The 12,671-nt window shown below is 45.9% G+C and overlaps 1 protein-coding gene across 5 annotated transcripts in view; it reads left to right on the plus strand.

Annotated features, from left to right (window-relative positions):
* SLC25A33 (solute carrier family 25 member 33) overlaps positions 1–12,671 on the plus strand; it is a 29,331-nt gene that overhangs the window by 2,621 nt on the left and 14,039 nt on the right. Inside the window, exons 1-2 of one of the 5 annotated variants that reach the window (XM_025211112.1) lie at positions 1,776–1,879; positions 10,345–10,524. In XM_025211112.1, coding sequence (XP_025066897.1) covers positions 10,345–10,524 — 180 coding nt within the window. In that variant the 5' untranslated portion in view covers positions 1,776–1,879. Of the gene's footprint in view, positions 1–1,775; positions 1,880–9,618; positions 9,774–9,960; positions 10,044–10,344; positions 10,525–12,671 lie in introns of those variants that run through there. The other 4 variants (XM_025211106.1, XM_025211096.1, XM_025211103.1 and 1 more) reach the window with 4 other exon arrangements.

Genomic DNA, 12,671 nt, shown 5'->3' on the forward strand with positions numbered 1-12,671 from the left:
ACTTTGTGTCGCGCTGAGCAAAGCATGATCCTGAACACAGGTTTTCCAAGTCTCAGCCTAGCGCCCTGAACATTTTGCTGTCTTCCTCCCCTACAAATAATTGACATAGTAGAAAATCTGGTGCGTGTGTGCTGGGAGTCCAAGGAGGTCTCGCGTGTGGGAAGCCAAGGTCACATTGGATTAGATCTCTAGAACCTGTCATCCTTATGGAGTTTCTTTTTTTTAAATAGCATGATAGACTTAAAGGACACTCTCCTGAGAACAAAATCTGATTAAACAAACTCCTGCAATGGGATGATTATTTTGCTAAATATAATATAGCACCCAAGCAACTTTAGAAACAGTCATCAGTGTTTTAGTTCTTCCAAAGTAGGGAATGACTGGGTGGGAGTTTTTAACACTCTCCTCTCATGGCTTTCTGAAGCAAGGGACCGTCTTCTTGGCCTGTATTTATTTGGCTCTAGTACAGTGAAATCCTAGTCCAGAACTGGGGCTCCTAGGCATTACTGCAAAACAACAATTCCCATGAGGGAATAATAATCTTGCAGTTGTCCAAGCTGCTCCACCATTTAAAACATCTGTGTTAGCAGTCTGTTTGCACTGTGATCGTGCTTAGAAGTCCCTGGTCAGGGTTCAGGGCTTTATTACTATAAGCCCTAGGCACATACCCCACAGACAGGCCCTACCCCATGGAGCTTACAGTCTTATCGTGCATCCTGGAAACCATGCACAGCCGAATACACAGCAGAAATGAAATGCCGGACTTCAACAAGTGAGAGTCTTATCCAGCTGTTGTGAGAGACAGCTTCCTGTTAGCTCTCTTATTTATGGGGGGAGACACTTCTTACCAACTTGCTTCCGGTGTTAGAGAGAGAGAGAGATCCTTTTACAGCTCACACCAAAAACAGCAAAGCAGAAGATTTTGCAGTGTTGATTGGAAGGAGTCAGGCAGGGACAAGCCCAAATGATGTGCTGTTCATGAGAGCGATTTGGGTATATTTGAGAGTTGCAGCTCCTTCCGCCCTGTTGAAGTCGCAGAGAGCTTTGTTCATTGGCTTCAGTAGGCAGAGAGCATGACCCAGTCTGGGGTGGGGCGGTACTTCCGTGTAAGTCTTTTGGCATAGCAAACAATATGTACCAAGGGAGTTTCTCTGGACTTGTTCCATTGAAGTGGTGGCTGCAATGCCCCTCCTACCGTGCTCTGTTTGGTCACCCAGAGGCAAGGATCTAATGCACAGTAACACGCAGGTGCCACATACACACCTTCCATGTATCTTCGCTTCCATGAGTTGCTCCATTCAAGTCAGGGGACTAGTGATGTGAGTGAAGTTGTGTGTGTGCCTTCATGCTCTCAGAATTGGGGTCTATGGCAAACCTTCCCCCACTGCTCCTCTGAATATAAAAGGAAACTCTCCCCGTCAGAGCAGCCTCTGAAGGCCTCTTGGAAACTGGGTTGGCGGTGACCCTGGGAGATCAGTGGTGCCAAGCTACTGGGATGTGGGGGTCAGTTCCAAAGACTAGATACCCTCCTGGAGCATGGCCCCTGCCCGCTTCTTCCAGTTGCAGCCATGGGCTTCAGTTTGTTCATCCCTAGCACACTTAGCTGCCAGCAGCACAGCATGGACACACTGATCCAAGCATTTGTGTCTCAGGCCACTTAAGGATGTGGCTATAGGTTAAAACCAGCACCATAAACTTCTCTTGGGAGCCGTTGGGCAGCCAGAGCAGATCCCAGGTTCTTGGTGCTCACAATGGAAATGCTCCATTTAATTTCAGTGAAGAACTGGTGTGGAGGAGAACTCCTGGCAAATTCCTGCTTCAGAGAATAATAATTATCTAACGCTGTACAGACACAAAAGCATGCGACCCCCCACCCCAGGTCAGTGAATACATTTTATCTTCATATTACAAGGGGGAAATCTGACACATGACATACACAGAGGCCCAGGTTGCAAGGGATGAGCACAATCTGCAGCGAACCCCAACTGTTGTCTCCCAGTCCTGGATTTAGTCCATCAGACCTATTTTGTGCCCCCTGCATCTGATAAGAAAAAAGCCTTTCTATTTCCTGAGTAGAGTCTGAGCATTGCTCTTAGCAGCACGCTGGCTTGAGAAATGGAGGAAATGCTTGTAAGAATTTGTGTGCTTGGTAACAAAATGATCAGTCAGAATCATGTTGAATCCTTAATATGATGAGGGTGCTTATCTACAGGTCTTTCTTTCATGATTTGTTGTCATTCAGAATCTACCTTTGCTCCAAAGTAACTTGTTTCACTTACTTTCCTGATGATGCCACAGGAAAACATCTGTCCCCTCTAAGCATTTATTGCTGGGGCATGTGGCATGTCACGGAAAAACAGACTGAAACTTTCCATCACAAATTAAATCTGGGTAAAAGCTCTCTGGAGCATTCAGCTTAAACAGACCCCTCCATTGAGAGAGGCCCTTGATGTAACTTCATCCAAATGACTCTGCCATAGATTTAGGAGACCGATAATAACTTAGTGGCAGCTCTTGGAGGTACCTGTTGCCTTGATCCCATGGGCATCAATGGGAATTTGCACCAGTTGAAGGTAGGTTTCAAAGGTAGTTGGGTACCTTCAACCGGTGCAAATTCCCATTGATGCCCATGGGATCAAGGCAACAGGTACCTCCAAGAGCTGCCACTAAGTTATTCATCAGGAAAGTAAGTAAGTACAAGCATCTTTAGGCATCTACGACCCTTTGAAAAAATCTCACCCATGGAGTTGCTTGCAGGATTGACTCCCTAAGCAAGTCTTGTAATAGTATTGTACCTTTCATTGCGCATCAGTGAGGGAGCAAGCTCCCTAACCCTTCAGAGGTTATGTTAGTGTTGGAGCACAATCAGGCAAGAATAAAAAATTTAACGAGTCTAATGTGGCCCCAAATTGCCAACAACACAGAATGCTGAATTGCCAGCAATATAGAAACATTGGGGGACGGAAAGCTGCTTTTTCCTAGACTCGAAATACGGTATCATTTCTCCCCCAGGCTGCTTCTGATGTATAATGATAGGCATCAAGGGCAAAGGAAGAGCAAGGGTTAGCAAGGGCAGAACTATTTATACACAGGGTGGGTCTCCAGTGTAGGAGACCGTCGTTATAAATACCAGGAGAGAGTCTCAATATTCTTCCCCTCCCAGATACGTCATTCCTTCATGTGACTACTTGCGGTTGAAAGTTCAGCTCCTGGGAACTTTTCTCAGACTGCACATACATGAACAGGGGAAGAAAAAAAACCTGCTTCCTTTTCCTCTGCAAAAATTGAAGCTACATGACGCAGTGTCTTGAACTGAGGTATATCTGTCCTAACCCAGAATACATTACCCCAAACCAGGGTAACTTCTTCACTGAGTAAGGTAGTGGTACTCCTGGGACAGCCGGTCGACACACAGTTGCCTCCAGGCTTTTTCTCAAGATCCTGGAGGAACTGTGTTCAGAGCTGTTGCCTTAGTGTTTTCAGCCTTTCTGTGAAGGAAGATGTGCCGTAGATGTACTCTCAGTTAAACATGTAGGGCTGGACTATGAGCTACTTAATCCCAGAGATGAGTAGTTACTCAACTGAGTGGTCCATAGTAGCCTATGGTACTGTGTGTGCCAGTGTGAATGAGGGCCTTGCAGTCTGGACATTAAATTTTCTTTCATTAAAGCCTGTCCTTAACTCACAGAAAGTGCTTGCTACATTTGATAGGATTTTACCACTCCTTAGCATTTCTCTGGTTAAATCTAGAACGGTGGGGTCAGTTTTCCCTTCGAATTGAGTTTTGGTTCTTGAAGTTTCTAGAGTCACAGAAAATGAGGGTTGGAGGGGTCTCGGGAGGTCACATCTAGCCCACCCCCCTGCTCAAAGCAGGACCAGCCCCAACTAGATCATCCCAGCCAAAGCTTTGTCTAGCGGGGTCTTAAAAACCTCCAAGGATGGAGAGTCATGCACATAGTAGGGGGTTGGGTTGCTGACAGTGAGTTTCTTTGGACATAAGCCATTGGTGTGTTAGGCATGGGCATTAAATATGGATGGAAAGAATTTGCAAAGGTAGAAGATGGGACATGGAGCAGAGGCACAATTGGATGTTGAGCCTAAAATCATGGCATGACTTCTTTAAACAAGGCATCTGCTTTTGGTAGAGTGGATAAATAAGTTTATGTAGTTGTTTGTTCATATAGCCTGTGCATGTACCTGTCACTTCACAAATCAGGTAGCAAGCTTGCAGCCCTTCTCCCTCCACCCTCCCAGCCCCAGAATATCAGAACTTAGTGGTCAGGGTCATGCTAAAGGTTTCATGTGGTCTGTGGAACAGACCTGGCATGGGCCCTTCGAGTGGCAGTTGCAGTTTTTGACATAAATTACTTACTGAACGCTCTGTGGCGTAGCTGACACTATAGGGAATCCTTGCACACATGTGCGTGAGATAGACTGGAGGGCCTTGTCTCTAGTGTGTGCTGTTGCTGCCTATAACTCATGGAGGAGCTGGGGTTGGGGTGGAGAGTAAGGGATACTCTGCTGCGCACCTTAGTATCCTCTGTTTCTGACCTGCTTCCTCTGACAGAACAAAGCAATGGAGATATTTTTTTTTTTAATTTTGATTTTTGCAAGCAGCTGGTGCTGTAAATGTTGCCTATTGTGTTTTGAGAACTGAAACTTCATGCGGCTTATCGGAAAGTCTTAACAGGTACAAAGTCTTGGTGGTCTTGACTTGCTCATATCTTGTTGTAATGTGTTGACTTTAAAAACTCTGCCCTGGCTGCAGATTCCTTTCAGGCACTGCACAGCTTTCAGTTAAATTGTGTAGCTGCTTAAGGTTATTGGTGTTCTTCCTCCGTTTTTCCCAGAAGTAGGCACTTGAGACGCTCAGGGAATATAAAGCGTTTCCTTTATCTACAGCATGCTGTTTTCAGCCATCTTCCCAGGGAACCGAGATGGGAGAGATGATGCAAGAAGCCTCACGTAGACAAAAATCAGCTGAAGTACTTACTTGAGCTGATGTCCAGAATATTTATATTATGGGCAGAATCCGTGCAACCTTTTTTGAAGTTCAGAGCTTGACTCCGCTAGATGTTGCCAGCATCACTTTCAATAAAACAGTATTAGCCCTAGCCTGTTAAAGCTGATGATGCAGACACTAACTCATTGTGCTGTGTATCAGTGGATTACACACATTCCAGAAAGTACTTGCTCTTAAATAGTAGGGGCTGCATACATTACTCAGGCTATTGAAATAAGAACAGGATGGAGAGGAGGGAAGGTAATTAGCATGTAGGAGTAGGGCAGGATGGTAGCGAGGCAGCCAGAGGAGACTTGGCAGGCATTTGTGGTTAGAGTTTGCATAACCAGAGATGTTGCTCCTTGTAGCAAGTGCAGCGTACCCATCACCGTCATGAGAGCTGGGGCAGTACATGTGCACACACACAACCCTGGGCTTTGTTTAGAAGAGAGCTGTGCAGAAGCAATAATGAAGTTGAAACAGTGCTGGTGTAGATAAGCCATTGCCTATCAGATAGTAACTTAATTTGATTATGTATGTGAAATGATGAGATAGAACTGTGGCAGTCCACATGCTTGGGACATGGGGTACAGTAAGGGAGTGGCGGCCAGGAGAAACAGGATCTGACCCTGGTTCCCCTCAACACTTCCTGTACTGACTTGAAGTAAATTGCTTGTTTACGGTGCCTTAGTTTCATCATCTGTGAAACCGAGAGGGCATGCTGTTCCTTGCCTGTTTATTGTCTGCTTAGATTTGTAAGCAGCTCTGAGCATGGAAGGAAGTTCTTGCACTTCCAATGCAAGCCGACGGGATGCTGAACTCGATGGGACCCTGATCTGTGCTTTGGTCCACCCCTAATACTAATAAAAGCCTTGCATTGCATGGTTAAAATAAACAGCGAGTCTGGCAGCAAGTGCTCATGTTCTCTGCACATTGCCTGATGCACATTCAAATGCATCTCTGGGTGCTGGCTACATTGAATGAGGGCCCTGCATTGAATGAGACCCTGCGACCTGAGACTGCCTTGTGCCCTGGTGTGGCAGTTCATATGCTCTGAAATTCTGTGGCAGCTGCTTCCTTGGGTCTAAGCAGTAGAGAATTAGCAGCAGGGCTTTTTCTTTATGCCGTCCTGCAGCTTTCCAGAAGCCAGTCATCAGGGTCTTGTCAGCTGTGTTAATGCTATTTTGACTATTTTAAATAGTCTCAGCCCTTGGTTATATAATTTGGCTGTGGGTGACATATAGCAGTGATAGTGGTTGCTAAATTCTGCTGTTTTTTGTGTGGCTTTATGTGTAATTTTGTCTGTCTTCGTTTTTTCCCTTTTTTGTACTAGCACCTAGCTGTTTAGAAGCGCTATCAAAAAAAAAATAGCTGGGGGAAAAAGCTTTATGGCAAAGACATCTGTCCTCTTATAGAAGGGGAACAATGATGTTGTCACTGGTGAAGGTATAAGCTGGCTTTATAGGCCGGGCTTGTGCCCTGTCACTTTGAAGGAGATTCATTAGTTGCCCTACTTTCTGAGCTATGATGATCAAGCTGGAAATATGAAGGTGTAGATATGCTGAGCCTATTTCGTTGCTTGTATCATTTATTTGTAGCTGCTCCTGAATATTGCACCACAGAAATAGAGCTGACTTATGCCCTTCTTGGATCTAAGCAAAGAAGAGGGGCTTGGGTAAACCTCTGCTTATCTCTAGCTAGACCAGTCTTCCAGATCAAAGCTATTTTTAAATCTGAACTTTGAGAACAAACAGAAAAGTCTTTCTGGGAAAAGGCTTTCTGTACCCTGAGGCCTCCTCTCCCCTGTATCCAGGTGAACATGTACACAGCACGAGATATGTATAATGCAATGGGAAAGATGTGCTATGGCATTGCTCTCCAAATTTGTGTTTACAGAGCAGAAAGCTGATGTCCAAACTCTAGCCCAGTGCAAAAAGCAAGCAAAGCCCTGATAACCGCCAGGCTGCTCATTCTGTGAATGATGCTTTTAGCCTCTACCCAAACAACAGTATTTCAGCTGTTATAGGCCTAGCTTCATAAACAATGGTGTTGCTTTATTCGCCAGCCAAGGTCAAAATTAAGAAGATTAAAATGGCTGGAGGCAAAGCTGTTTCCCTTGCTGCCTGTTACTATAAAATCCAGGCGTTGTGCCAGGTCCAGGATAAATTCTTCCAACTTGTGCTATGAAGGGGCAGGGGGTCAGGAAGTTAGTGCCCATGTCAGTGGTGGCATTTCTAAAGGTCTCATACTTATGCAAGCTTGTGACTGTGCAGGGGTATTTGTAGTAAAGAGAATCCTGTCCAGCACCTGCAAACCTTATTGGGAAAATGGGTATTGAAGTATTGTCTTCCCTACTCAAATGGTCCTCGGTGTCCTGATGATATTTGCAGTAAGGACTAGCCTACAATTAAAAATGTTGCTGCTACAGATACGTGGGTAAGGCACTTAAAAGAAACATCTCAAAGTGCAAATGAAAGCGTGTCTATGCCAGTGCATCAACATCTGCACCAGGGGTTGGTCTGGGTAGAAATGCTGCAAAGGTCACACCTGTAAGGAACCAGCACACTTTCAGTGTAGACATGGCCTTGGACTGTCCATTCTTGTGCCCAGGAAAATTGACCCTTCGCCTTTGCCAGCCAGTTTGTTGCAACTCCTTGGACTCTGCTCTGCATGTGTTTAAAGTGAGGGGTGGAGCTTTGCTTTTCTTTCACGGGCACTACCTAAATTGCAGCTTCTCAATGAGATCCATGTGAGTGAATGTGTCGATTCGAGTGGTGTTTTTTGAAGGGAATCTCATACCCAGCGTTTCTTGAAGTGGTAACACGCTGAGACACTTGTGTAAACAAAATGCCTCCTTGCCAGCAGGCTCAGCTGTCGAAAATGCCTCTGAAACAGCTGAAATTGTCACTGTGGCCTTCTGAAATCCTATCACGCTCATCTGCTAAAAATCATAATGTTAACTACCGGGTATCCAGGTTGTAGCCATATTGGTCTAGAGGCAAAAGGAATCAGAACTCATGGCAGAGGTGGTATCTTCTATTAGACTAACTTCTATTAGGTATCTTATATTAGACCAACTAGATTTTTGCAGAAAAAATTCTTTAATTGCAAGCTTTGTGCCCAAAAGCTTGCAAGTAAAGATTTTTGCAAAAATCCAGTTGGTCTAATAAAAGGTATCACCTCTACCACGAGTTCTGATTCCTAATGTTAACTATAGACCTTGGGGTGCTTTCCAAAAGAGGACAGCACCTCTACCCCCATTTTATAAATTAGGAACCTGAGGTGCAGGAGAGAGATGATTTGTCTAAGGTCATTCGTCAGGCCGAAGGCAGAGATGAGATTAGATCCCATGGCTCCTCTGTTCGCTGGACCACACTAATGCTGCATTGGCAGGGATCGATATTACGGTGGAGCTGTAATGCTGTTGCAGGAAGCAGCAGGTATATAAGATGGGAAGCAGCACTACTTCCCAGTGTTAATTCTACCACTGCTTTCATTGGCGGTACAGTTAGCCTGTTTGCAGCATTTTGGAACTTCCCAATTCTGACCCTGTCCCTGTTATGGTGCGGGGGAGCATGCATATAGCAGAGGAACCTTATTGATCCACAGAGTTGCATACTGTCCTTCCCAGCAACCTTGCCCTATTTCTCAGTAGAGATGTTAGCAGTGTTACTGGAAGTCTATTCTTACACAACATGTACCACAGAGCATTTGCTAGCTGGCTTTGAGGTGCTGATAAATAAAACTAAACAGCACTTCTCAAAACAGTGCCTTGCCAGATGCCGTGTGTTCATCCTGGTTTTGTCATCATGTTTAGTTGCTGGCTTTCAGATTCACTAACTGGCAATGCGTCTCCCTGTCACGTGTGTATTAGCATAGCTCATGGCTTCTATACACAGAATAAGTTGCAAATGACTTGGGAGCTCTGGTTTCTCGTATCATCTGCTGACAAGAACCATTCCTTGTTATAAAGGTTGTAGGTGCACACTAAAGCAGGAGGTTGGCTTGTCAGTATGCAGAAGCAGTGGGAAAGTGATAAGAATTGATCCACAAGAGCAGCAGTCTCAGCAAACAGCATTACTGTTGGAAAAACAAAAGACAAAGCGAATGCAAGCAAAATGGTTCTTATTAAACTTTGTTGTCTTAATTCTTTGACTCGTGGCAACAATTTCTCTCTCCTGCACCTCAGGTTCCTTATTTATAAAATGGGGGTGGGGGCTTGGGGATCAAACCAAGAGCTGGAGGAATGATTGGGGGCTGGGGGAACGAACAGGGGCTTTCCCCCAGCTCCCAGTTAGATTCCCCAATTCCCCGATCATTCCCCCCCAAGCCCCCACGGCTTCTCCTGGGGCTGCCAGCACTGCCTGCCTTGCCCCGGCGGGGAGCAGCCGGATGAGCCGCGGCTTCTCCCAGGGCTCCGGCTCAAGCCGTGGCTTGCCCAGATGTTCCCCCAGCTGCTCCCGCTCGCACTGCCTGTTTGTATAGTCTATGTCCAGATAAGAGTCAGCGCCAAATACCTTCAGATCCGGATTTGCCAAATCGAATCGGGACAGTGATTCAAATCGCTATCCCTCCGAATCCTAAGCAAATACTTTCTGCTTCGCACAGGCCTGCTTTCCAGATCTGAGTCGAGGGGTCCCAGTTATGCGTATAGCACATCCTCTTGCTCAGCTCTCCTGTCCACCCATCCCGTTTCCAAACATGGGCTAGTTTTTCAGCAACAGATTAACTCGGGGACTGGAAAGAGACTCATCTACCATTTCCACAAATGGGGAGTATGAATATATTATTACATTAAATATGATGCCAGAGAGAAGTGGCCTCGCATGCAGCACAAGGCAGCCTGCACCCCAACAGCTGCCCTCCGATGCACCCCAGCAATCCCTGCCCCCTGAGGAGCAGACCAGCTAAGCCAACAGATCCTGTCATAGGTCCAAAACCGCACTAAAATCTGGACTTGTCATGCCTCTTTTATGGAAAGCCAACTTTTTGCACAAGTTGGATCAGGAGACCTAGGCAAACAGGGGCACAAAACATGGGAGTAAGAGCTGATCAGTTGCTATTGATTTGTGTTGTTTTTTCTAACCCCCCCCCCCAAACCCATTGCCACACACCTGTGCATGCAGTGACTAGAAAATGATTCACTAAACTTGTCTCAGATGAGAGCTAGCTATCTCCTGACAGCCAGGTAAACGCAACAGTCTGTAACCATTTTTTCCTTTGTAGTAGAGGCCAAAAGGCAAAATTACTTTAGGGATCACATCATGACCCTGCCGTATGTTGCAGTTCCTGCATGGCTACTGTTCCCTGACCCTGTACCTTATTTGTATTTTGTCTTATAGATGCGGGGGTACGGTTGGTGCCATTTTTACTTGTCCCTTGGAAGTAATAAAGACCAGGCTCCAGTCTTCAAAGCTTGCCTTCCGGGCTGTCTACTACCCTCAAGTCCAGTTGGGGACCATCAGCGGAGATGGAGTGGTCAGGCCAACATCCGTATCACCTGGACTCTTCCAGGTTCTCAAGTGAGTACAGACCTCATTGCTCAGTGCTGCCCACAGGAGCAGGCCTGGGTCTGATCTCCTTTGCGCCAGCTTGACACCTGAATGTTGTCACTGCTGATAGATTGGCACTGGAGAAATAAGAATTGGGCCTTATCTCCTTCAAAGTTGAATTAATCCTTCAGGCTGGTGGGTGTTTCTTTGAACTTTCAAAGGAATTGACTTCCCAGCAGCATAGACAAGGTCTCTACAGGGTATTAGTTTCGATAACGAAATGGGATGTTACTTTTAACTGAATTTAGGCTTTCTGGTAAGTATTACATCTGAAGAATCAAGAGTATACGTATAAGGATATATATATATTCCTACAGATTCTTGCCTGGTGATGTATATGCCATCTTGCAAAAAGATGCCTGCCCTCTCAGGTGCTTTTTACTGCAGAGGAAGTGTGGATTCTCTGCCGCCTTGCTCCTGGGACTCGTGTTTCTATTTTGCAGTCCCTCTGTACTGGTAAGGCATGGTAAAGCAAGTGCTGCTGAATGGGCTACATCTTGGCAAAGTGACAGAGAGACTAAATGAGCCCCAGAGACTGAGCTCCCCTCTCTCACTCCCAGAGTCTTTCCTTCCAAATCTGTGGAATGGCCTGGGGAAAAACCTTTCGTTGCTGCCCACCCACACTGTGCCTCTGCTTTGGTCATCAGACAGGCTGCTTCCTGCCACTAAAATGCATTTCTCTTTTTTTAAAGTAAATTAGTGAACAAAGAGCCCACTGATCAGAGAGGAAAAGAAAATCGTAACGGCTATAGTGTGTAGTACATTGGGATGCTCTCCTGGAATTGCGTGCAAGACTGGCAGTGCTTAACAGTATTGAAATACTGCAAACTTGGCTTGGGTGCCAGCTTGTCAGAGGGAGAAGGGGTACATGCACGCACCTCTGCAGCTGCTGCTAGGGGCTGGAAGATCAACAGCCTGGTGTTCTACACTTAGGATTGTTTTCTATAATAAAATAATCTGGTGATGCTGTTTTTTAAAGGCTTGGTCTGCTAAAAATTGCAGAGTCAGCAACTTTCCCCCTGGCTCTGGCTGGTAAGGTGTCCTGTTCCCAGCCTCCTGGAAACACTGGACTCTTAGTCCTGTTAATCCAGGTTAAATATGCAGCCCACTTTTCTTGGCTTCTGCATGTGATTTGTGACTGTCCTACTTCTCAGGTTCCCAGGTGTTCACTGCAAACTAAATGAGACTTAATTTCAGTTCAAGAAAAAGAAATCAGGCAGTGGGTTCCAACTGACGGCATCATCCCTCTGTAGTTAGCCATGGGAATAGCCATTCTCTGTCTGATTTTATGGAGTTTGAACTCTTTCTGGTATTGAGGGGGCGCTGGTAAATGGGGCTCTTTTGCACTTTTATTCTGAAGAGGACCTGTTGTGACAATCCTCAACTGGAACATGTATGGGAGGAGGAGGAAGAGGAAGGAGACTCAGCTTTCACAATAGCAGTTTGACTACAAAACACAATAGCATCAGGGGCTCAGAATGCTTTATTTCTCCTTGCTCTGCTATGCCTGACTTAATGAAAAGCCCACTCTGCTGCCAATGCTCATTTTGAGCCAGTACGTATTATCTACCACTCCTGTGTGAGTACTCAGCTGGACCTTTGAGCCCTTCCATGTCCTTGTCTGGACCGCACATTTGCTATGTCTAGCAGTGGTACCCTCAAACTGTGTGTCGGGGGGGGGGGGGAATATGAATGCACAGCAGTGTGGCAGTACTAGTTAGACCACCATCAGTGCCACGTAGATGTGGCTCTACTGCTCCTGCTTCAGGTGGCATGGAGTATTTGATGGTGCTGAATACATTGCTGTCTAGACATGGCCTGTGTATCTGTGGACAACTTGCAGTGCTCATCAGAAGCCTCTTCTGTGAATCGGACTGCAGTCGCTGCTGCTTCTACCAGTCTTTTCATGATATGTGTTTAATCGATAGAAGATTGGTTCAAAGAGAAACCAGCATTTCCCAGGCTAGCAGCATTGGTTACCTTATCTGATAACCCTGGGGCCCTGGCCCCTGCTGAGATATTCTGAGGCTCCCGCTAAGTAAAAATATGATCCAGATGTCATGCGGACTGAACATTGTTTACTTCTATCCCAAGTGCCCCTTGGTTTGGTACAGGAA

The sequence above is a fragment of the Alligator sinensis genome, unplaced genomic scaffold, assembly GCF_000455745.1.
Source record: "Alligator sinensis unplaced genomic scaffold, ASM45574v1 scaffold366_1, whole genome shotgun sequence".
NCBI classification, from domain to species: Eukaryota; Metazoa; Chordata; order Crocodylia; family Alligatoridae; genus Alligator; species Alligator sinensis.